General features: G+C 37.2%; 1 protein-coding gene across 1 annotated transcript; it reads right to left on the bottom strand.

The window, feature by feature from the left end:
* Nucleotides 1–2,242: 2,242 nt before the first annotated feature.
* On the bottom strand, nt 2,243–25,491 carry arap3 (ArfGAP with RhoGAP domain, ankyrin repeat and PH domain 3). The gene is made up of 34 exons (XM_060884941.1): nt 25,365–25,491; nt 15,193–16,207; nt 15,040–15,083; nt 14,849–14,928; nt 14,684–14,754; nt 13,702–13,941; nt 13,428–13,497; nt 13,087–13,207; nt 12,665–12,849; nt 12,398–12,504; nt 11,609–11,808; nt 11,170–11,255; nt 10,692–10,874; nt 9,839–9,980; nt 9,502–9,606; nt 9,107–9,263; nt 8,584–8,686; nt 8,295–8,493; nt 8,135–8,198; nt 7,862–8,025; nt 6,697–6,909; nt 6,458–6,563; nt 6,194–6,341; nt 5,966–6,034; nt 5,783–5,857; nt 5,523–5,640; nt 5,255–5,383; nt 4,930–5,066; nt 4,752–4,834; nt 4,630–4,665; nt 4,454–4,517; nt 4,155–4,304; nt 4,027–4,065; nt 2,243–2,914 (listed from the first exon to the last, which is right to left on the bottom strand). Exons 2-34 carry the CDS (start codon nt 16,131–16,133, stop codon nt 2,543–2,545), a joined length of 5,001 nt encoding a protein of 1,666 aa, XP_060740924.1. The 5' UTR covers nt 16,134–16,207; nt 25,365–25,491; the 3' UTR covers nt 2,243–2,542.
* Between the last annotated feature and the right edge of the window lie 479 nt (nt 25,492–25,970).

The following is a 25,970-nucleotide window of genomic DNA, read 5'->3' as shown; positions in this document are numbered from 1 at the left end:
ACAAGCCTGTGAAATACTGGGAGAATATAGTCTGGTCAGATGAGACCAAAATTTAATTCTTTGGATGCCATAATATACACCATGTTTGAGGAGAAATGGCACTGCACCCCAAAAACACCACACCAACAGTAAAGTTTGGAGGTGGGAACATCATGGTGTGGGGCTGTTTTTCAGCATATGGTACTGGCAAACTTCATATAATTGAAGGAAGGATGAATGGGAAAATGTACAGAGACATTCTTGATAAAAATCTACTGCCATCTACCAGGATGATGATGATGAAACGAGGGTGGACATTTCAGCAAAACAATGATCCCAAACACACAGCCAAGGAAATTTTCAATTGGTTTCAGAGAAAGAAAATAAAGCTGCTAGAATGGCCCAGCCAATCACCTGACTTGAATCCAATTGAAAATCTATGGAAAGAACTAAAGATCAGAGTTCATAGAAGAGGCCAACACAGAACCTTCAAGATTTAAAGACTGTGTGGAAGAATGGGCCAAAATCACACCTCAGCAATGCATGCAACTCGTTTCTCCATACAGGAGGCGTCTTGAAGCTGTCATTACCAACAAAGGTTTTTGTACAAAGTATTAAATATGTTTCAGTAAGCTTGTTCAATACTTTTTCCCTGTGTCATTTAACATTAATAAACATAACTTAATTTACAGACATCTATGGTTTGATTTCTTTGCATGTGTGGATTGAATGGGTTGTTACCAACATCTGGTGAAAATTTCATGTCAATTGCACCTTTAGAAATAAATTTACTGAAAAAATGGTGACGTTTTCAATACTTATTTTACCCGCTGTATGTCTTATTTGGCGTACCTTTTATCATAAAAATACATACTGAATGCCTAAAAGATGTACTCTATGTTACCATTACAGCAACAAGGAAAAGTAGTTTGTTAGATTTTTGGTATAGGGAGGATGAGTAATATTTAATGTCCTTTGTGTTATAAGGTTTTATCTCTAATTATTTTTTTAACCCAGACAGAACCTTATAATATATGGTCAACATTTGGTGGTACTACATTTGAGGTAAGATCTTCTGCAATTATGTAAAGTCTCAATACTGAGGGTCTGATAATCTTTTTTTTTTATTTATTCACCAATACTAAAAAAAAAATAAGTATGTCCGGGTAAAAATACTATATTTCAAGCCCACATATAATGTATGTGGAACTAGTTTTTAATAGTTTTTATTGCAGTTAATGTACCCCAGCCATGCTTCAATGCATCCAGTGTAAATTATTTCTTTAATTTATCTATTGAGCATGTCCTGAAACAGCCAGTGTTTGTTTTATGGAACAATACTAATTCTATTTTAAAAATATATTTCACAACGTCCTTATTCAGTTTCTGTAAAAAGGAAACAAAGATAAATATATTGTGCAAAATCAAAATATTTTGCAGTTAGTACTCAACCTTTACAGTGTTTGGTGGCATGTAACAGAATACTGAGTAAGCAGCAAATTGTTGTGTTCCATAGCAAAGAATGGCAGTCAAACAAAAGTGCCTGCATACAGGTAATTTTACAATTATACAGTAGCATAAATATGTTTAATTAAGAGCCTGTAGGTTACTGTGCAAAATCAGTAAATCTCTGTAGAAAAGTAGAATACATTACACGTGTCATGATTGTCAAGCTTTCATATGCTGAGCCTACACTGCCATCTACTGTCCCCAGGAGCAAGCTGGACAGAATTCCTACACAAGCTTCTCAAATATCATCTCCATTAAATCCTTCAGTATCAGAATGCTAAGAAATGTTGCAAGAAACATTAATAAATTAATAAATACAAATTGTACTTGTTGGAAAAAAGTCCCAGAGTTTGAAATGAAAGAAGTACACTGTGCATTAATTGATTTGCCATTTAAAATGCAAAAAAGCAATTTTAAGAAAATGTTTGAAAAGCAGTTTTAGCATTAATTGGGATTAATGTATTCCGATTTAACTATGTATAAAGACCTTATTTTATGTACAACACAAATGAATTTGTCAGTCTAGAAAAAAAAAAACAGCAGGGTACTGAGTCAGTGACTTTTAAAAACATAATTCTGAACTTAATTAAGATCTTTTGGCCTTTCACGATTAACACGATTTTCAGGTTTGTTAAAACAAGCAGGTTATATATATATATATATATATATATATATATATATATATATATATATATACGTATATATATATATATATATACGTATATATATATATATATATATATATATATATATATATATATATATATATATATGATTATTACATACCAGTTATATACAGAGCACATAAACAAATTACAAATATCAGACATAAGAAACAAAATGGCCTATCTTTATAATACTGCCTAATTTTATGTATGTGAAATAATAAAACCATTTGACCAACAACTATGCCCAAATTCCTCACAGGAAATAATGATTTAAATGTTTTTAAGAAGAAGAAACTGCACAACCAGACAGCAGAATATAATACCAGTTTCTCATTCAGGAAGTAAATGAGGTGCAACTGGTTATTTTAGGTCAGGTTCTCAGCAGATCACTGTTCATCATCTTCTGGTTTCTTAAAAAGTGTTGAGAGTTCATGCAAAAGCAGCTCTTCTGAAGGACTACAGGATTTGCGTTCTAAAGAGGCATGTGGTTCCTCCTCATACACCAACGTGTCCAGAGATCCCTCTCCTCTACTAGAACGGGTCAATTTTGGGACAACTGTGCGTTCCAGTGACCTGCTCTTCGCCTGGACAAGGCTTTCTGAACGTGGGGGCACCTCCAGACTCCTGGACTGGCCACTGGATAGAAAGCTGTTCTCCAGAGACTTCAGCACCTGCAGGCCAAAGTCACCAACTTCCTCGTAGAGTGGCTCTGGGCTTTCATCTTGTTCCTCCAATGAGTCCTGCTGCACCTTCATGGGCTGAACAAAGAAGCCAAGCACTTGTCTATGTTAGAGATGTTAAAGACTTCAACATTTAAAAAAAAATAAATTTAAAATTCATTAGTCAGTTTGGCTTGCAGGTCCATTAAAATTCTCTATTGTGCCATTTACAACACAACTGAATAATGCAATATTTGGTGGGTTTTGCCCCAGGACTATTCTATGTCCCAAATTTTTTTTTCCATGACTAAGAGGTGTTGAATTTATTCTTTGGGCTCCCAATCAACAAATGTCCATCTTGCAAAAACCTAGATAATTTAGCATTTTTCAGGTCTTCAAAATAAAATAAATGCGCATTATGTGGATTCACTAATATCCTAATGAGTATAACACCTACCACAATATAATCTGAATAGGAAAGGTACAAGACAGAGACCACACCCTAAATTAACAACGCCTAGTTTCAAGTTCTCAAAAGCAATTGGCAAGCTAAATGATTATCTTCAATTATCAGATTCTAGTTGTGGTTACTGGTACGTTTACAAATAGTATTCAGCCTTCACCGGTATTCAAATTGCTTTCCATGAGACTTCCTTCATTGATTTTAACCATTGTTTTAGTATCACAGTGACAACCTCAGGATAATTGCTGAATACACTGAGGACAAAAGAAAAAAGCCAGCAAACAATTTGCTTGCAAATGCTCTAGGCTCAGGAGTCCCCAGAAGCTACCAGAGGCTACATGATTCCCTCCTATCCCTCCACCCCATTCCCAAAACACAAGAGTTTTGGACAGAGGCCCCAGCCTGCCCTCAAGGCTAGAGTCACATAACAATGCAGTGGAACAATTCTTCCACCCTGTGCATCCTGTTATCTTTACTGAGTCAGCTCAACATCCTGATGGTGTTGTATCAGGAAACCTCAGGTCCCAACAGGAATGGGAGGGTTGAGGAAATCTGATGGAATTCCTCAATTAGGGAAACACTGTTTTGCAAAAGAGTCACTGTGTACCACAAAAGACATTTGATAGGCTTAGCTAACGTCATAACAATAAACATACAAAAACAAGTTTAGATTGCATTTTGCATTTAATCTTGTATGCAATTTTTAAAAGATTTAAAAGAAGAGTAATAAAATCAAAAACATACTCACAAAGTACATTGATAGTGTCCTCCTATCGTGAAGCTTCCTCTGCAAACACACCAGAAAACCGGTGAGAATAAAACGTTAACAAGTCAAAACATTTGACACTAGAGGGTGCAATAGCAGATATACATTACCAGTGTCTGGTTAGCAGAAAGCATGGTGGAGTTGGTGTTGGTGTTGCTCTCTTCGCCACGGATCGGCACTAAGGGCATGGTGCCAAACTTCTGCTTGCAGATGTCAGATGAGGAGTGGCGTCTCATCACAGGAGGCCGCAAGTCGTCATTCTGAGAAACAGATCAAACTATAAGAGCCAAGTACTGATAGCTTCAAGTTACCAATGAGCAATTCCAAAATGATATCATATGAACTCCTCCTATCATCTGATATACCCAAGTTAGTATCCAAGAAACAATACCCATGTAAAAGCTGATACCTGTGCTTTCAGGAGACTGGTGATCCAGTCCCAAAGCTCAGTTTCACTGGAACAACAGAGATACCTGTCAAGGTAAAGAAACTGATTACTACCCATTATGCAAGCATACAAACATGATCCCTAAATTTGAGTTCTGTATAAGACTAATGAAATAAAGTACAATTGGACCAACTTACATCTGATGTTTGTCTATCATCACAGTAAAACCCCATCTGCAATTTGACACAAGTTAACAAGGATGTTATATTTGTAACTGAAAAGAGACATGTAACATTGATGCAAAAAGAAAATATCTTACTTTGTTGGAGCTTTCAACTTCTTTCTTACTCCAATGTAAATCTTCATAGTTTTGAGTAGCCACTCCTTTTCAGGTTTGTTGGACTAGTTAGAATAAAGAAAATTTAAATTCCTCCGGATTGTTTTAACTTTTTAATTAATCAAAATCTGAAAAGGCTAATGAAGAGAAGCAGACTTACTTTCTTGTCCTTCATTAAGATTAATTTGTGATCCAGGATTTGGAACAGACGCTCCTGGAATTTGGTCCCTTGCAGAAGTTTGGGCGTCTCCTCTCGGCACTTCAGAACTCCAAACTTCACGATTTCACTCTTGTAAGCTTTAAAACAAAAAGTTAAATAAATAAATAAATAAAAATAAGAAAAGAAAATTTCATATAGAATTCATTAATTTACTGTAATTTCATATATCTGTGAATGATTGTACTTTAGCCATTTACTGATTTCATTTTTTTAATATATTTGTTATGCAACTGTATTACGGCAGTTAATAATTATATTAAATCACCTGTAAAGATGTCAATCACCTCTCCTCTAGGCACCTTCTTTACCAACAAATATGCAGAACTAGGATCAGCCATAGTACACCACTGAAGTGCCTGTTCTAGAACCTTCTCTTTTGGATGAAGTGGCCGTTCTAAAAATAAAATAGAATGTCCTGAAATACTACACAAATTTGTGATACTTTATTGTCACATATTGAAAACCAAAATAATATCAATTCATTTCCTCAGACATTTGATTCAGTGCCAGTTTACTTGAGCAGATCTATTTACCAAGCTCCCCATCATCAATGGCTTCAAAGGTCATCCACACATCCTTTTCACCTGCAGGGACATTCCTCATATACAGCACCTGGTTAGTCAGTTCCTCGGCACACATAGTGGGTGAAACCTACAGACAGGCAAATGACAAAATAAACACAGACTTAAAGCCGTTGTTGGCTTGTGCAGTGACATTATGCCACCAAGTGTTTATAATGTGAAACTGCATCTTATCCCAACAAAGCAAAAATCACACATTTTAACCTACTTACTTTCAGAGTGATACAGCAGTCCGGTGTTTTTTCCTCCAGATAGACCTCAATAATCAGGTCTCCTGCCTGAGAGAGCTGGATCCAAAAAATACACAGCATATTAATGTCGTGCATACTACTTCAATTAACTTTTTATTGTTTTGTGTCAGAAGGTGTTAGAGAATGACAGAAATATTATTGAACCTGTGTGTCCTTCCAGGTTGTGATGAGACTGATTTCCAGTTCAATCTGAGTTTTGTGTTCCTCATCAATCTTTAAAAGAAATTAAAATAAGCATTAATAAATATGAAGCAATTTGTCAAACTACATTACAAAGATATCACATGACTGCCTTAAGTAACACACAGCAACATTAAAGATGGTGCAGACCATCTTACAGACAGACCACTGAGTTATAATTTCTCTACTCACATCAAATACATATAGATAGTTGTCAATGAGGTCCTCTACGATCTTCACTTCATGCTCTCCTTTTCCATCTGTCTGAAAGAGGCTTGGGGCGAACAGCAGAGACAGGTTCTTTGTGCACATTTGATTCAGGTTAGCACACTTCTGTACCCTGAGAGAGGGAAATATACAAAGAAAAATGTATTTTTAAGAAGACAAAGACATTTTCACAAACCATCAGCATGTTTACAGATTAAATCTGGAACAGTACATTTTGAAATAGCCAACCTGTATAGGTGACTGATGAGAGCAGCCAAAGTGGTGCGGTTGACTCGCGGCAAACCACGGATTAGCTCTTTATATCTATCCAATCTCTGCGTCTTATTAGATATCTCTGCACATTAAGAGAAATCAATGAGGCCATATTGCAGTAAAACTACATCCCTGATATTTTGGTGTGTGGAGCAACATAACTTAAAAAATAAAATAAATAAGTAAATAAAACATAAGCATGGTAAACTACTGACTGGCAGCCTCCTTCCAATATGGGTGCAGATCTGCCATGAATATGGGGTCGTCGATTTCACGGAAGAACCTCTTCAGGACATCAGTCACATCCTCAATGAAATTGTCTCCAATGCGCAGCTTCACGTTCCGTGCATCTTTCCGGAATTCCTCCATCAGTAGCTTGATTCTGGACTTAGCTCCATTTTTCCTGTAGATCCCTTCATGGCCCAGCCCTAGAAATATGAGACAATTATCAGAGGATCTTCAGAAATACAGCAATACTTTATTCTCTCTGAAATCCCTCTGATGGGAAAACAAAAAGTTCATCAATGCACCAGTAAAATACTTTTTTCTTTACATATTGTTATATTATTTACATATTTTTAGCTGAAATTCTGTCATTAATTACAAGTTGACAATACCAAAATTCTATTTTTTGACCATTATTAGTTTAACACAAAGAGATAGCACAGACAAACAAAGTTTAGCACAGTTAATACAGTTTAACACTACAGCAAGTTAAATATTGTCATTATACTTTTAACTGCTATTAAATGTAAAATTGCCTGCTATTCTAAGGACACTTTAACTCTGGACTTGCACAGCACAGTGCCACTTTATACACTATTAACACACCATACTGCACCTGGACACTTTAAGGACAATCTTTAAAAACCATACACATTTATGTTATATGTATATTTCTGCATTTGTATATACATTATTTCTCCACCTACATTTTCATATTTTTATAGTTTTCTTATATAGTTTATACTTTTTTATTATTCTATTATTATTTTATTTTTTGCTTTTTGTTTTTATTTTTATTTTTTATACTTTTATTTTATACAGTTGCATAAAGCATTTCACTGCATGTCGTACCCTGTATGTATGTGTATGTGACAAATAAAAAAAATTTGAATTTGATTATTTTTTTCTGTCATGTTTGTTTGACATCACCCAGTGTGCAGCTTGACCTGTATGAAAATTAAGACTTGACCCATTTCAGATTTTAAAAATTCCTGAATAGAATGTCTAAGACTAGCACACTTGAAATACAACTGAAATTCTAAGAAATAAATTCAGAATTGGCTGTAATTCAGCCTTACAACTGGATTACATCCAGATTGGATATAAACAAAGAGTATATTCATATGTACACTTTATTACAGTATGTGTCCTTACCATACTGTGTAATAAAAGCAATGCAGCTGTCCACAATGATGGGGATGTCGTTCCTGCTCAGCTGTTGGTCCTTCAGCGTGTTGGCTTTGCCTCCCGCTGCCTTTTGAATGTCTGCATACCATAGAGAGAAGTCTGTACGCCCCATGCCTTGCAGATGCAGAGTCCTAAATATACAAAAACACCATTTTTGATCGAGATCTATTTGTGGATTTGTTTGGTTGTCTGAATTCATAAATTTGGAAATCACTTCAAATTTCCAAAGTCAAAGCTCACCTTCCTTTTTCCACTAGAACCAAAATGTCTTTCTTTTCATGGTTGTCTGTCTCTGAGGCTATACCTTGAGCATTTAAAACAGAGAAGTAACAACCACAAATTAGCATGTACTGTAGTAGAGACACAAACAGTAAAACAGAAGTATGCTTGAGAGACTCACTGAGCTCCTGCAGGCGTTTCAGATTAATAATGTCCTCAGCAGCTCCATCATTTCCTGGACAAATGAAGAGGTTGGACTTTTGCAGAACAAAGAATCCCTCTTTCCACTGCCGTGGGTCCAGCATAGCCTTATAGTGCAACATGCCCACACGCTCAAACTCCCTTGTCAGTAAGCAGTGGCAGCTCAGAGGCGTGGTAGCCTGAATAGACAAGAGCTCTTTAGAATCCCTTAGTTCACATGCTTATGGTCTTATACAGTGTGTACACTTTTATGTTTTTTTCGTGTTTACCTTTCCAATAGCTTTTGCCCAACTGTGTAGTGCATCTGGAGTTTCTAAGCCAAACTGGACAATCTTATCAGATGTCAGGTAGAGTTCGAAAGTGTATCGAAACCTAAAAACAGAGATAAAAATAAAGCTACTTCCAAAAATGTTAATGCAACAGTGTTCAGAATTTTCAAATGAGAAATTATATACATGAAAAAAAAAGAAAGAATCAAAAAGTAAGTAAAATATACACTAGTTCTCATTTAAATGTGTGGACTGAATCCTTTTGCTACATGCAGCTAGTAAATGCTGTATGAAAATGTTCTCTAAATGTTTACTAACATTTAAAAATTGGAAAAATATGAGAAAATAGTTAAAATAAAGAACTACAAAAGAATACAGGCTTTTAGCAGTGTACAGTACATTGGTTAGTGTTTGTATGCATGGCTGATGAAGTGACATTTTTATGGGATCACTGAATATCCATTTTCATTTATTGATTTAATGGCATTTTGAATGTGATTGCTATAGATGATTTGCCATATACCTGTCAATGAAGCCATTGTTGTTGGTGCATAAGTCTGGCCTGCTAACTCCTAAACAGATGATGTCTTTGACCTCTATCTTCATGGTGGGTTCACGGCACCGGTCAGACTCATAAAACAGAAGAGACTTCTCAACCGAGCACCAATACTTTTGGAAATCTAAAAAAAAATAAATAAAATAAAAAAAATAAAATAAAATAAAAAAAAAACAGCATAGAGATGGTCATTACATGGTAAGTAAATCTACTGGACAAGTACAAAAATAATATTTGTATATATAATAATATGCTTGTAAGTGAAGTGAGCCTTGCAAGGCCTTTTATCTTTCATCTTCTGAAGAAACACATTCTGATCCTAAGCATCTGCCAACTGCTTTGTTTGCCACATTGACGCCTACCGTCTCTGGTTCTTCGGGATAAAGTGCCTTTGTTCATGGAGCTTGACTTGTAGAGGTAGCCAGAATACAGAACTGGCTGCATGATCTCATCATACACAGAGGAATCTGCAACAAAACAGAAGTGAATATAGAATTGCTGATTACAGTACTACCACTGTGGGATGTACATGCTAATAATTCTGAAATGACATGTTGAGAATTATTAAGGCTTAGTGTTTAGTGAAACATATGATGCTATGATGGTGATTTGATGGCTGAAAACAACTGCTATGTTTTATACTGTTATAGTTGTGTGTCTACTTTAGTGTGTGTTTGTATACAAGTAAATCGTGAGAACCTGCAGCCTGGGTGTAAGAGTAATGCAGAGACAGGTGTTTCTCATGTCCGTTAGAGTCTGAAAGTCGAGCAGCTTCTGCTTCTGCAAATATCTGTGTGACCGTCTTCAAGAGGTTCTGTTCAGTCACAGCTGTGCACAATGCCTGCAGGACCAAACACCAAAATACAGCAATATTAAGCACGTTCAGTCACATGATATTTAATCATCATATTTTGCAGATCAGAGCACACTCTGTCAGAGTACACTCATCTTATTGTGTAACATCTTCCTGTAGTATGTGAGAAAAGAAAGGAAAACCTATTGACACAAAACTTAGACAGTTGCTACAGCAGTAAATAAAGATGTATGAGAAATGCATATTATTGCACAATGTAACATTAGATAAGTCACATTTATTTGTAAATTGGCCCTAAGAGCTCTAAATAAATTTGGAAATTAAGTATGTAATGTGTTAAGAGTTCATCTTTTCAAAAATAAATAACACAAGGCATGTGTAACTACATCACGTACTTAATTCTTCTTGCTATAGTGTTAAATAACAGGATTAAGCTACACAGAAATGTAGCATACTGTGAATATTGAGTGAAGAAAAGCAGGAACTTCCATTATAAGTGTGCTTTCTGTGAACAAGTGACACTTTTTAAAGGTGTCTGTGGTAACTACACAAACACTGTAGATGTGGTAGATTGAGAAACATGCTGATTTTCCTTTAAATGTGCACAGCATTTCTTTTTTTTCAGAACTAATGACACAATTTGAATAAGATGAAATATATCTAAAACACATTTAACATGACTGTCAGCTTCATTTTGCTTCACTCTTCAGTGCATTATACTCAATGTCTGTTGCTCACCTTTAGTAACTCGTCCTGAGTGTTAAAGCTGGGGTGAGGGTGGCGGTAACGCCCTTCTCTGTATTTCTTGCTTATGAATTCCCTCCGCTGTTCTGGAGATGCATCACAGTCCATTTCATCAGCTGCTGGCATCCTGGCAGCCCAAAACTCATTGGCTCTGTCATTACCCAGCATTATGAAGAGCTAAAACATATACATATGTGGAAACTTCATTGAAAGTTCCTAGGCTTATATGTTCAGAATATATTTTTTGCATGACCCATATCAATAAACACTATTTTTCAAAAACGTTTTGAAAGCCAATTTAACCTTTAGAGAGATTACTGTTTGTGTGAAAAGCAAGAATAATTGTTTGCTGGTATTATTTACCAAAACATTTTTTAAAAACTCTGGGAATAGTTTTACAGAGGAAGCATGCAAAGAACTTCAAAAGCAAAAGCTAGTGTCATGACCCGTGTCCTCTGCCTGCAACCCCCACCTGAACGATCTCATTGCTCCAAACACTGGTGTCCAGTTTCAGGCTCTGCACTTTGGACACCATTGTGCCCAGTCCTCTGTGCTGGCCTGCAGGCAGACACAACAAAAGAGTCAACACACCACTCGCCACGCTCCATTCACTCTGTTTGCCTTTAGTGGATTCCCAATATGTTTCCTCCAAGCCACCTCTTATCATTAGTGTTTGAAACAAAGAACCCAGTGGGATATAAAGTCTAGAGCTCTCGAAACCAATGGCAATTTTCCAAGTCACTAAACTGGTTAAACACTGTTACATGATGCAACAACATAATGCCATATATGAAAAGCAATTTTACAAAATTAAAAGGACAAATTTAGTGATTAGTAAAACAATAGGCACTGTCAGACAATCCATTAAGTTGATAAGACAACTGGCATTTGGATTGGCCATCAGCTCATACCTGCACAGTTCTTGCAAATGACCACACAGAGATTGATGGAGGCCCAATCAGGATTGATGGCTTTGCAGTCTGCACACACCCTGTTTGAGCGGTTAGACCAGATTTTCTCAGCCACCTCGTAATCAGAGAGTGTCTCTGCAATTGACTCCTGCAAAGCTTCCATCCACTCCCGTTTTTCCCGCTCTGACTCAGCTGTGAAGCTACAGAGACAAAAAGGACAACTACCTCTACTAAACCAGCTCATGTGCATGTATTTAATGCCTGACTAAATGCTTCATCCTGAAATACTCTTTAGATTTAACTTCCACTATATTATGCCAATCTTCCTATCTTGGAGCAATAATGCCCTATTGAAATTGTGTTTATTTTGACATCTTTAATGTGATACTCAATATGAATTTATCCTTGTTTTGCCAGTATTGTTGAAGCATAAGATGCTGAGGAACATTATAAGACAGACTCTGAAATCTGTGCTCTCTTCCTTTATATATATTAATTTTCATGTGACTATAAATTTCATGTACAAGGGACCCAAGGTAAGGATCTTCTGAACAAAACAAATGGTGTAATTTTCAGCTAAATGATTTAACATAAAAACTTTTATAACATTTTTTTTAATTGAATGGGAATCCTGATTATTTGGCAGAGAATAGAGATCACAATTCTCACACACTTCTATAATAAACAAGATACATTTATTGCTTTTTACAGCTCGAATTGTACTTTAAATAAAACAACTGTAAAAAAAAGTGCAATGGTTAAAAAAAAAGTGCAATGGTTAAAGTTTACCTGAAGGCCTTGTAAGGAGTTATGAGGTCAAAGCTTTTATTCTTTCCATCTCGGATTGTAGCGCCTCTGGCCTCAATTAAAGTGATTCCAATGCCATTCTTAAAACACTGAAAAAAGGTCAATCATAAGATTAGTCTACTGTAGATTACATCAACTTTGGCACAGCAAGCCCGTTTCTACCGCCTTTGAGCAACTATTGAGCAACTCAGGAAGGAAACAGATTAGAACAACACAACTGTGGTGAAAATGTGATGAACTGCAAATCACCTGCTCATTCTTATACAGCCAAATCTGCTCAGTTATAATTGCAGCATAGATCTTTGACTTAATCCCTTTGAGCTCCAAGAACCCATTCTTCTGGCAGTGGCTCCCTGGCCCAAAACGTGGTCGGCAAAAGACCATCTGCTCCTTCACCCACTCCTGGAGTATACTGCACCACTTAGTCCTCTGAACTGTGGAGAGTGATGACAGAGCCACATCCAAAGAATTTTGTGGACACAGGAGAAAAAACCATTAACCTCATCAACATTCACGTTTCTAAGCTAGTCATGACATAAGATTGCAGTGGTGGTATAAAAGATGTTGCATGCCTCAAACAGAAACATGAAAGATGGATACCTTACATTGTACACACTGAGGAAATTTATTAGAGGAAAAGGATAGCCTTGAGGACGATGTGTTTACAGTACCTTCATTGTCTGCACGGAAAACAAATGTCCTGTGATTTGTCACAACTTCAAATTTGTTGTCTTTGGCTGCTCTGGCCATTTGTATAGCACCAAGAGGAATCACACCTTTTGGGTATGTGTCCTGAGAACAACATAGAGGAAAGCCATTTGTGTGGGGAACATTCACTCTTAAAAAAATAATAATAAAAAATTTAAAACAAAGTTTTTTCCAGGGAATTAATGGCATCCTAGGTTATTTAAGTGACAGATAATAGTACTTTATCATTTTGGATCATTAGGAACAAACACAGAGGAAGCTTGTATTCAGTGTGGCAAAATCACGCAACATACATGCAACATACCTTTTCACTGCCATAATACATCAGATTTTTTCCGTCAAATTTTACATAGCGCTTCTGAAACACGTAATTCCTAAAACAGATAAACAAAAATATAATCTGGGTCCAGGCAAGGAAAACAGTCAGAAAACAACAGGCTTAAGGAAAAAGAGGAAAGAAAGGCTTCTGGAAAGGTTAGACAAACCGGCAGGAAAGGATGGACAGGAGATAGAGACAGCCCTCAAGAAGGGAGGAAATGCAGTGACAGGAGGAGAGCAGGAGCCCCGACAGGGCATACCCTTGGGGGGAGAGTTTGTCCAACCAGCCACTGAGGACGAGTGCAGGCTTCTCAGAAAGTGAGGTGAAACTAGCATATGGGGAGATGAAATGGTCCTCATCTACTTCACTTGGGTAAAGGCTGTGCGGAGGCAGGGAGAAGGTGCGTGAGGCAGTGGAGGGCTCACCAACTGTGCTGTAGCCTGGGGAGTCACCAGGACTGCCACAAGACAGCCGCTTGAGACCGGATTGGCTCTGATGCCTGGAGAGAGAGCAATAGGCAGTTATGTATAAATCATAAAATTGTTGTTCACAGAACAGCCTGAAACACAAATGAATAAGTATAAGTACATGTATTTTAATACTGATCCTGATACTAACACATGTGGACAACCTATTTTGTATAAATCATAAAACAGCACGTTTTATTTAGCTCTATTTGTTTCCCTAGGTTTTTTAAAATAACTTTAGCTAGTCAATTTTAATACAAATGCATTATCCAGTTAGCAAATATAGGTCGAATAAGGTTGCAGTGAAGAAGATTCACTTTAGAAAAGCACTTGCTGTAACACTGCATGCTGCTATGTGTTGCTAGCCACTCTTTGTGCTGATATTTTATATTTTAGGAATATGCTGTAGTAACTTCTGTGACTAAATTCACCAAGCACTGTTTGAAATTTGTTTTGGTTTGATAGCGATCTTTAAGCATTTCTCGATTGAAGATGGCATTCACTTCATGTTATCTGTTCATTTGATCGTGCACACTAGACTTGCACATTAGACTTGCATAGGTTCATGACATCAAATGTTTGTATCAAAGAATCTTTTATGAGAAGTGAAATAATCGGACCAATACTAGAATGCAGTTTCACATTAAGGAGATGAAATTAATTACCTGTGAATGCTTTTAAATGAATTAGTAGAAAGTGTGTTATTCTGGCATCTTATGAATTGTCAGTTTTATTTAATATATTCTTTTCTGCACTGTCAAGAAACTTCTTTACCCATGATCATCTCCTGGCTTATCATCTTTGGCACCAGTCCTATCCCCACTTTTTTTCACAGACCTTTCTCCCTAATTAAAAAAAAATGAGAAGGAAAAAAACATGTTGAAATAGGTTCAGTAGCAGGTTAATGTCCTTCAATACCTACATTCTCTCTCCTCTCACCTCATGATGCTGATTTTGCCACTTGCCATGGAAAACAGTTTCACAGTATGGACTTATTTCATCTTGGTCCTCAGCAGGAGCTATGTTAAACAAAACTGCTACTTATTAATGAACAAAGAATATGCAACATGGACAGAGAGTGTACTGTGCATTTATGACATTAACTAGGGTAGGAAATCTAATGAACCTACCAAATGAATGTTTAGACAGTTCTGATGAGGTGTGGATTAAAGTGCTGTAGACATACAAAAATGAAGGTTAGCACTTGACAACTGAATCATAAAATGATTGCATTGTGCATATTCCAAAATAACGATTATAATAGTGATGCTGATTTGCCCTACCTATTGCTCTCAGTAGATGTGCTGAACTCTTGGCGTGGTGGGGGCATAGGTATAGAGCGGCTCCAGAGAGTGGGTGGTGTGCCAGGTAAAGTGCCACTGTAAATTTCATTGGATACCATTTCTAGGTCAGAGCATGGAGGGCTAGGAGGAGAACCAGGTACACTGGTGAAAGGAGAACATTGATAACTGGAAGAAAAGTCAGGAAAAGGGGGCAATGGAGGGGTGCTCTGTGGTGCCTGGCTTGACATGCCCTTGACTGTGGATGGGGGAAGAACACGGGTGATCCTTGGGGGTACTGGAGGTAGTGGTCCACTAACGTCTGGGGATGAAATACATTTATTTAACTGTTCTTCACTCAAGCTTTGTTTTGGGCCTATTAATGCCAGCTCAACAGAAGAGCCTTCCAGAATAGCAGAACAGGCAGAATCCTGGGAGGACCTTCTGCAGCTCTGCACTTCCTGTTGTGCTTGAAGAGAAGGCTGCTTCAACCTCTGTTTGTTAAAGACAGTTCTAGGTTTGGGGACTGGTTTCATAATGGTAGTACTACGCTCCGAGTTGGAGCGTTTCACAAGAGCAGACAAATTTGCAGCTGAGCTGTTGTGCATAGCTTCAAAAGATATGTCTGCTTTTCCTTGAGGTGAAGGATGCCCATCAGGAGTCGCTTCATGAATGGCTGACTCTGAGTTACAACGATCCAACACAGTGCCCTTCCTATGATCCTGGCAGATCAGCTGAATGTGCTCGACCAGTTTGAGGATCCGCTTCCTGTGCCCGGTGGCGGTCACTCCAAGTCTGTTAAGAGCAGAATTGTCCACATGACAGAAGTCCCGAGCCAGCAGAAAGCCTGCCTGTCTGAAGTGGTTCAGATATTTCTCAAGGTGAATAGAAGCCAACAGGTCTTGAGCATCTGAGGCTGCATCAATCGTTGCCATAGTGTACATGGGCTATGGGATTAGCCTGCATGCAAAGCAGCAGAAACGCTGGCCAAGGGGCGAGGAGGATGCCAGTTCCTCATCTAAGAGAAACAAAAACAGTCCATTAGTGCTTGTGTGCTTGTACTATACACTACCATCCTTAATTTGTAGTAATAAGAGAACAGCTACACAGGCAAATTTTCCTTCATTTGCTTGCATGTTTTAAAAATTAATGAATGTGCAAATGGTTCTACTGCAAATAATTAGCAATATGTTTCACATGACACCAAGACATTTTTCTTTGCACTGAAGTCATACATCACTATGACATTTAGATGAGGTCCTTCTTGTAGACCTCTTAATACCGCAATATAAGAATGAAAGACTGATGTCATTTCTCAAACAAAGGAGCATCTTGTAAATGACTAGTCTGAGTGCTACATGGAAGAAAATTAAACAAACCTCTCTTTATAGAAAAAGTGTTACTTTTCCAGGCCCAGACAGGAAACTAAGAATTTTACCAGGTCAGTTTTAAGGAAAGTTTTACCAGATCAGTTTTACAGAAGGAGATCTCATCTCAAAGGTTAACTGAATGGTGATTAGGTAATTCTACAGAATCGTACAGTAAACAGAAATTAGAAATTCTAGAAATTGTCCACATTTTGACCATTCTCTTGCTGGACGTTGAGTACAGGAGAGCAAAATAAAAAAAAAAACTGTCCATTTAACACTTCTGAATAGTTATCACCAGGAACATTATGTGTAAAATGACCCTAAAACGAACCCTAACCCTAACCCCTAACCCAAAATCCCCATCCTCGATCCTGATTCTGACAATTTTAAGCTGAACTTTATATTGGCATTCCTGCTAATAATATTGAATACATAACATACTTGTCTAATGTATATGTCAAACATACCTTGAGTAGTTGTACTTCACATTCATTCATTCATTTTCTACCGCTTATCCGAAATACCTCGGGTCACGGGGAGCCTGTGCCTATCTCAGGCGTCATCGGGCATCAAGGCAGGATACACCCTGGACGGAGTGCCAACCCATCACAGGGCACACACACACACACTCTCATTCACTCACGCACTAGGGACAATTTTCCAGAGATGCCAATCAACCTACCATGCATGTCTTTGGACATGGAAACCGGAGTACCCAGAGGAAACCCCCGAGGCACGGGGAGAACATGCAAACTCCACACACACAAGGTGGAGGCGGGAATCGAACCCCGACCCTGGAGGTGTGAGGCGAACGTGCTAACCACTAAGCCACCGTGCCCCCTTGTACTTCACATTAATTAACTCAAATATTCTCTATTTATTTGACAGAACGTGAGCCCATCCCATGTGTCTAAGTCAAGGTCATGGGAGTAGAATGGGGCAGGGCTTCCAGCCAGTGTCTGTTGACATCACAGAGGTCAAAACACCCCCTTAAAACACTCCCGATTCACATAGTGACTCACTCATCTGACATTTTCTGTGGAGAAAATGACTGCTCTTTTGACATATTTTGTGTTTTAAGTCATACTGGCATACTCAGACATTTAACTGCACCTAAGCAAAATGTCTAAAAGTTGTCAAGTCTGGAAATGTAATAAAACTGCAGTAAATGTGTCGGGGCATATCTGCAGTATAATATAGAGCAAGGATTAGTAATTTTTTTTTATATCACATAAGTCTAATTATGATACAACAGGCTGTTTGAAAGAAACATTAACTCAGCCTATTCAGGAAGTGGCTTTGCAATGGGTGGGAAAAGGCTGTGATGAAGAAGGCCTGACTCCAAAAGGTCCCCTGTGCAAATGCTTCCAGCAAACAATATGAATGGACTCAGGCGTTTGGAGAGATACTCCCCTGACTTCTGTATTCCAAAGGTTGTTGCTGCTTGAGAACACAACGCTAAGGAGAATCTCAAGGTTGGTTAGGTGGCACAATGCCAACCATGAGCAGGGAAAAACACAGAGCATGTATCTTCCATCTCAGCCAAGAGGTGGAGTTTGCCACAGTGGCAGAGTTCTCTCTAATCCAAGGGTGGAGGCCTTGAACCCCACTCAGACTTGTCATACAAAGGATATGTATGACCCTTGAAGGAATCCCAAAAGTTCAACTTCATTAAGCCCACTTATAAGAAATAAAATGCAGGGAATATTTCTTCATTATAATTCTTTCAGGACAAGAAGAACACATATTGTGGGATAGATTTTTCTTTGCTACTAGACAGCACTGGGTGAGTAAGATAGCAGCAGGTAGGAGGCTGTTAAAAAGGGCTATAAGTCATATCCCTGGTTTCCTTTGTCTGCACTCTGGACGCTAACCTTTGGCTCTGGAATTCTGATACACCGGATCCCGCTCAGAGCAAGCAGGCCGGAAGCTCATGAAACAAGCAGATAAAGCCCGACCTGGGAAAAGCCACTGGCAGGGTGTTGTCTTATTTCTGTCTTACTAGCATTGCACAAGTTTCCCTACTTCAAATCTGTCATCAAAGGTACATATCATTCATAAACATGGTACTCTTTTTATGTCACAATACAAAGTGACAAACGTTCTCCATAACAGAAGTGAAAATACATACTTCTAAGTAAACAACTATTGAAAAGAATTTATCCACATCAAAAGTGGTTATGTGCAAATAGACATGGTCTGATGACTTTCAGCCACTAGAGCCTGAACCAGACAGTCACATAGTTTTCTGTTTTGTCCACTGACCAGACCTTTACCACATCATAAGGCTGAATCACTACCCAGGCCTATTAATTCCAGACCACATGTTGTGTCCAAATGAAGTATCTCCTTCTGATAGCAGGTCTACATAGGCCTAGTGAGGACATGTATACTTGTATACAAAGGCAGTGGAAAATGTGTTTGAGGTTCAGACCATCAGTGTTTTATAAGGGGGAACAGCCTCACATCACTAAAATCCAAAACCACAACTTCTGCCTGGACAGCACATTACTCACCTCTTTGTTTTAGTTCAGATTTTACATTAAAGGATACTCAGCATGTATTGTGCAAAGCGTTATTTAATACACTGCAAATTAATGCTGTCTATTGTTGCCATATACTGCAGTGTCAGTATATTTAACTTATGTCATTGAACATCTATTATTTTATATTAGACACTTTTGCTCTTAAAACATCCGTAAAAGGATATGAAAATAATAAATGCTTGAAATGTTTGAAACAACCGTTTTTTTGTTTTTATTGTAAATGTGTACCAATTCAGGCTTACGTGGAATCAATCATGCTGCAATCAATGTTGTTAAGAGTTCTAAAGGTGGTGGTTATTATCTGTATGCTTCTCATAAGACCTGGGTTGTGGGTGAGGACTTCCATGTAATAACAGATTTACTGTAAACAATCAAACATGAGTCTGGGTTTGAAACATTTTTAGATCAGCAATATTTAAATGCTTGTGTGTTAAATCCCTCTATGGAAAAGTGTGCACACTCTTTGAATATATTAACAGTGCTATCTGAAAAGGCAGATATATCAGTTAAAGTTGATAAAAAATACCTATTCTTACACAGACAGCGCACAGGGAACATAGAAGGAGGACTATCCAATGAAGACATGTTCTGGCCTAATGGTGAAAGATTTATTGGCAACAGACTTATTTGGGCTCACATAACAAAATTCCAACAACATTAACTTTATTTCTGCCATTCTAACCCACCATCTTCACACCACCCACCAAAACCTTTTCATGTAATGACCATAAACACCAAATACTGTTTGATATTTGGAGTTACTACAGGATAAACAATCAAACTGGATCCTGATTAAACCTACTCATCCCGGCCCACCCATATTTATCTTAATAGGCAATCTGGCTTTTCTCAGCATTCCAGAAAACACAGGATACAGCTGTCCCTCAAAGAGACTAAGCCCGTCCTCTCCTGCTACAGAAAGAGAGATAACGCCCTGATGTGCAGCTACACTGGGAATAACCACACCATTATTCTATAAAAAGTGCATGACACCTTTAAATTTGCTATTACTCGCTAATATGAATAATACAATTTTTAGAAAAATAAATGAACGATTGCCTCCCGTTAAAATAAATGAAAAATGTAACAGAGATAACCTGTTTGCATCAGGGACATTAAAAAGCCTTGTCGTGTGCAAGACAGCTTCATAAACATACCATAGGACAAGGTTTTAAGATGATTTTAAATAGATGAGCAATTATCAAATGAGATCCATTATTCTAATATATAAACTACTGCATGTAACACTGAACTGTTGCTTTTATTACGTTGAATCAGCTCATGTCATGAAAATATTTATATCTTAAATGACAATAGAAAGAAATATAGAAAGCCTCTCCCCTCCTTTAAATTAACCATCATTATTTTGCACATTAAATCCACTGTACTAAATCAAATAAGAGCCTTTTACTGAGACACAGACACTTGCTCTGAGTCTGGTCAATAATGAAAGGCCTGGCTTTGTCTCCATGTCTCCATGTCTCTATGTCTCCATACACAGATTCTTCCCTTTTCTTTGCAAGTTACACTGTTTATAAATAACATCTTATCATAGCAAAGCACAACAACAGGAAAGTAATTTGTGTATGCCTGATAATGCTGTCCAGTTTAATTGTAGTGCTTGAAATGAAAGGGCTGAGTACAAATTTGAAAATCTGGAAACTTTTAAAACAGTTTACTACTTTGGTCTGACATGAGTGTTGGTATTATGTAGTCTCTATTTTATGCACAGACAATGAGAAAAACGTACACTGTGCCATTGTCTATGTAATTATTCGCCTTATTACAAGAGTGAATCTAAATTTTGCCAACTAAATCAAAATCTTATTACACTTTTCTACACAAATTCTTAATTTGCAAAGATATAACCTTCCACCTAGTTTTTATAACTACTAAATGTTTGTTTGTTTAGTCTTGGTAATAACCAGGAAATGAGATGCAAGAGATGCACATGTGGGTGGAAGAAATTAAAAACAGCTATGTTATACCATGTAGTGCATTTCATGGCATGGTTTGAGTCCACTTGTCCCCTTAGAGGGCTGCATCAGTGCAAATAACTACAAAATGACTTTTGACTCATCATCTTTACCCTAAAATGAAACATTTCTATGCTTATAGGAGTGGTGTAAAGATACCCAATAACACTTCATTATGCTCCAAATTCCATGGCCTTCACAATTGGCCCTCAATTCACAGCAATGGCCTTCACGGTCACCAAATTTCAATCCAACTGAATATTTATTGGAGTATTTGGAGTGATATATTAGACACTTTCCACCCCATCAACAAACCTTTTGAGAATTTTTTTTATTCATCCCTCCAGTAAAGGTCTAGAGAAGCTAAGCCAAGGTGCATTAAAACTGGTGGCTCATGATGGAGCAACATATTACTAAGACACTCTGTGTAGTTTTTTTTCTTTACTTTGCTAACCATCTGTAATTTGTTCATCCTTAGTGAATAATTGGTCTTTGAAATACTGGTATCAGTATTCCAGAAAAGTATTCTGTGCAGGCAGAAAAGAATCAGAGCATTCATGAGATCAAACAAATGAAAAATCTAGCCAAAATAAGCCTGGTCAATCTTTAACCATGACACATCAAGGGTTTACACATCAAGTTAATATATTACAAAGCATTACACAAGTCTAGCAATTTTGCATATTTTTATTTAATGTATTTCTATTTACTTCAGTTTATCTTCATCTAGTGTTTTATCAAATTAGGAAAATGTTCAACATAAACAATAGTGTAGATAACATACTAATTCATCCATCATTCCATCCATTCACTGCATTATCTTGACCTGGATTATAGTGTATCCACTGTGTTTAAGAGATAAGCTCTGGTTAAGAAAGCTTTTTTTTCCTTTTTGGAAGGCAAGAAAAGTGATCTGATAATAAATATCTTAGTAACAATTAATATTTATGTAGCTTGGAAAAACTGTCTAATATTGGAAAAAAGTTTTCATAGCTACAGATATAGTTATGTATCCCAGCATCCTGGCAAAACTTCAACCATGTCAACTCCAAGTAAACATGTCACATGGCTTATTAATATGCTTAATCAAAAATGTTGCTATATGTCATCACACACAATACTTTGCAGCCCTAGATAAGAAAATGGTCATATAGTCACATAATCAGAGTGATGCTACTTCACTGTACACTTCTCTAAACACTTGGCAAAGACATGGTCTACAGTATTCCAGTGACACATAGACGTGAAATAAATCACAGCCTTCTCTTCCCCTGTATTAACAATGAGTCAAGCTCACATGCTTCAGATGGCATACTCTATACAACCTGACGCTGCTGCACTGTCAGTGCTCAAATAACTGAAAGAAGAAAAACATCCATAAACATCTTCCTCTTGCACATCCTATTCAAACACTGCATGGCTTCCAGTGTGAACAATTAGTGGAAGCTGTAGAGTCCAAAGCCGTTGCTGAAACGGAGGACTACAGGAGGCGTTTGGGATGCAGGGTGCTGGGGGTGTGTATAAATAACAGTGAAGCACTATTGTGAAACACAATATGTCATTGTTCGTATCCTGCCAAAGCAGCGCTGCTGAGATGACTGAACACACTTGTGTGTGTGTGCGTATGCTAGCCTTTTGCTCAGCCATGTCACTCTGATCGCTCAACACTCGCAGGAGATTCTGTCAAAAAGATTCTGCCAGCAATCTGCTAAAAAGAAAGAAAAATGTGCAAAAAGTTTCACAAAAAAAACCTGATGTTCACACAAGATCAAAACCAAAAGGTAAAAAATTAGAATTTTCGAATTGGTCCTAAACCCAGGAACATAACAGGTCACTACTGATAAGTAGATAACACACTTACTTGCATTCATTTCTCTTACTGGAAATTAAGTCAGGGTTTTTAACCTTTCTTTTTAATTCTTTTATTAATTGAATATTTATAGAATCTACACTCTTTCCACACACACCAGGGGTCTGCACTAGTGTATGAAGGATACCCTTAATCAAAACATAATTACAAGCCAATGGTACAGATTACATAATGTTGTTTAAACAGTACAATGTTGACAGGAAGTGAAAGAAAACAGCTGCTAAATATAGCAGCTTGGGAAGCACACTTTTTAACAAAAGTCAGACTAGGAGTGTCATGCCACTGGTCGTTTGACAGATATGCAATATCAGTGACGAGTGCAAGACTTCGTGAACTTAAATAAAATGTTTGCACATTCTTATGGTAACACCCACTGTATGTGGATTTGAATACATAACACAATTATAACATTGCACTTTAAAAGTGTGACTCTTAAATATGGGTAAAATGTTATGAAATATTCATCATTTGAAAAAATCTTTAAAGACACCACTAAATGTCTCGAACCATAATATCTTTGAAAATTTTTGCTTTTTAGAAGACAAAAAAAAGATAAACTTAAAAACTTTGTGTAGCTTGACTCGCTTGGTATACATACTATCTGTTTATCTTGTAAAGTGCCAATGACAATACTGACAATACAATTATGGCTAATATTATGTTGTTATTTAGAGGCCCTCAGGGAGCATGACCCTGGGCTATAACCATGAGATGGTGGATTAATATGTCCCTGCTTGTGTCTACCTGTGACAAAGTTATGTTTATCATTTAAATTTAGTACATTAGCTGGTTAGCTCCTTGGAAGACAGGGTGGCATTTCCAAATTGAATATTGATACATCCTGCTATTTTAATAAGATTTTACAGATTTCTATTAAGAAATTAAGTTTTGAGTGCATTAACAAATATGTAAAACTTATTATTATTCTACATATATTATATGTAATGGTTTATAATTACACATTTTGTTATTGACTTAAAATCGTTTGTTTGTATTGTTTATATTGGTACAATGAAATACGAATACCATCAGTCTGCTTTTTATGTAATACCATTGCACTTGTATTTCATCTTAACCCTAACAGAACGAGTGTCTTGCAACACATTTCTAAAGAACAGGTTCTCAAACAGGAATTTATTGAAACCACTGACATCTCAGTTCAAAACACATAACATGCCAAAACACCTGGTTTATGAATCTGGCAAGAGGTCGTGACATTGCTAACAAACCCTCTAAAAAATAAGAGTGCAAACTGATGCCCACAGTTTGGGTGTCGTAAAATCCCATAGGTTGAACAGCATTTTAAAATGTAATATTAAATAAAGAAAATGCTTCCACTAAATACATTTAATGCCAATACTGTGCTTGCTCCAGGAACACACCCCGACACAAACACTTGTTGTGACATGTCACAAACAAAGTATTCAAGCTCAAGTCAAGATGACAGAAAATGATTAGATTCTTTGAGCTTATGGGTCTTTTTTCCACTGAGACCTACAGGTCTGATTATTCCATGCAAACCCTTATCACGGGAGAACCGCTGCAGTGATCCATTGTGAGAGTCATATCTCAGCAGGATCTGAAAACATTACTCATCCCTCGGTTCCTACTCTGAGCTCTGATGCCAAAGAGTACTCCAAGAGACAGTCTAGTATATAGGATTTAATTTGCATTCGTAATGTGCTCCATGCTTTTTGAATTTGCAATGCATGTAATTTACTTATCATCACCCAGTCAGTGTTTATCACGAGCAGTGTCTAATAAAACAAGTCTCTTGAAAGCAATGGTGCATTTTTACATCCACATTTACATTTCCAGCATGTAGCAGTCACCCTTATCCAGAACGACATACATTTTATCTCATTTCATACAACTGAGCAATTGAGGGTTAAGGGCCTTGCTCAGGGGCCCAGCAGTGGCAGCTTGGTGGACGTGGGAATCGAACCCAAAACTATCCGATTGGCACCTTAACCACTAGGCTACCAAATCCCTCTTGTAAAGACTTTTGAATGAAAAGGGCAACAAAGGTATCAAAGCTGGAAATGTATATAAGCTGTAAATTGATTCTGGTCTGATTAATAATGTCCCCTGAACCTAATTCCTATATCATGTAACTACATTTTCTTTGAATGTTTTGGTGGATTTTGGGAAGCAACAATTAAATAACTAAATAACATAAGCCCAACTATTTACATTTACATAATTAATGTTAAAGATAAAAATGCAAGAAAAGCTCCCATATTAATGTTAATGCCGTGAGAAAATCTCAGATTACGAGTTAAGGAAGCAGGTCAGAAACAGTAGGTCTTTATCGGACACTATCAAAACACCCGATACGCACAGTTCCAGTTTTCTCAATTCGCCTGTTGTCATTTAAAATACGACTTCGAAAGAGTTGCTTCTTCTCCCTTACCTTATTTTCTTTGCCCGTTTTACATTTTCGGAGCCGAGCTTTTGTAGAACGTGACAAAATCCACAAATTTATGTCGCGTAAAATCGGCTGCTGTTCCTCAAACTCTGCTGTTAGCGTGCGCTCTAGAGGGAGGTGCGCATGCGCAGGTTGTCATCTCTGTATCCGCATAAAAGCAGCAGAACCAATATAGTTATAATATTAAATTACCCTGAATTATCCAAACGTTCATTTCTTTTATTATATAAAGTTCTCACCACTGATATGATGGGTTTGGGTTTAAAACAAATATTGTTTTTTTTTTTAACCAGACCTTAAAGGAAAACAGTCCATGAATAGTAAAATATTTAGATTGATATATTAGTGATGTGCTTAAAGATTCCTGTGCTCATTTGTTAGAATGTGCTGTATTTATTTTATCATCTTGTTTCATCAAACAAGGGACAATGGACAGGTTTTGCTTTTGAAGGTCTGAAACACTGCTGCATCACTTTCCTTAGTTAGGAAAAATGCAAGGGTTAAATCCCACTGGCACTGATATCAGGAGGTTTAGTATGACAATCTGCGGTTAGAAAATGGTATACTACAATTATTGACATTCTATAAAGT

This window comes from Tachysurus vachellii, chromosome 13, assembly GCF_030014155.1.
Source record: "Tachysurus vachellii isolate PV-2020 chromosome 13, HZAU_Pvac_v1, whole genome shotgun sequence".
Lineage (NCBI taxonomy): Eukaryota > Metazoa > Chordata > Actinopteri > Siluriformes > Bagridae > Tachysurus > Tachysurus vachellii.
The sequence above is the reverse complement of the archived record's forward strand: the minus strand, read 5'-3'. Positions and strand labels throughout refer to the sequence as shown.

What these genes read in the sequence shown, in the direction of transcription:
- arap3 (XM_060884941.1), bottom strand. Translation starts at nt 16,133, where the DNA reads ATGTACACTATGGCAACGATTGATGCAGCCTCAGATGCTCAAGACCTG. An exon ending in CATTTGCAAGAACTGTGCAG is followed by an intron (nt 11,256 to 11,608) that starts GTATGAGCTGAT and finishes GTCTGCCTGCAG; the next exon opens with GCCAGCACAGAGGACTGGGC. An exon ending in CTCATCAGTCACCTATACAG is followed by an intron (nt 6,342 to 6,457) that starts GTTGGCTATTTC and finishes TCCCTCTCTCAG; the next exon opens with GGTACAGAAGTGTGCTAACC.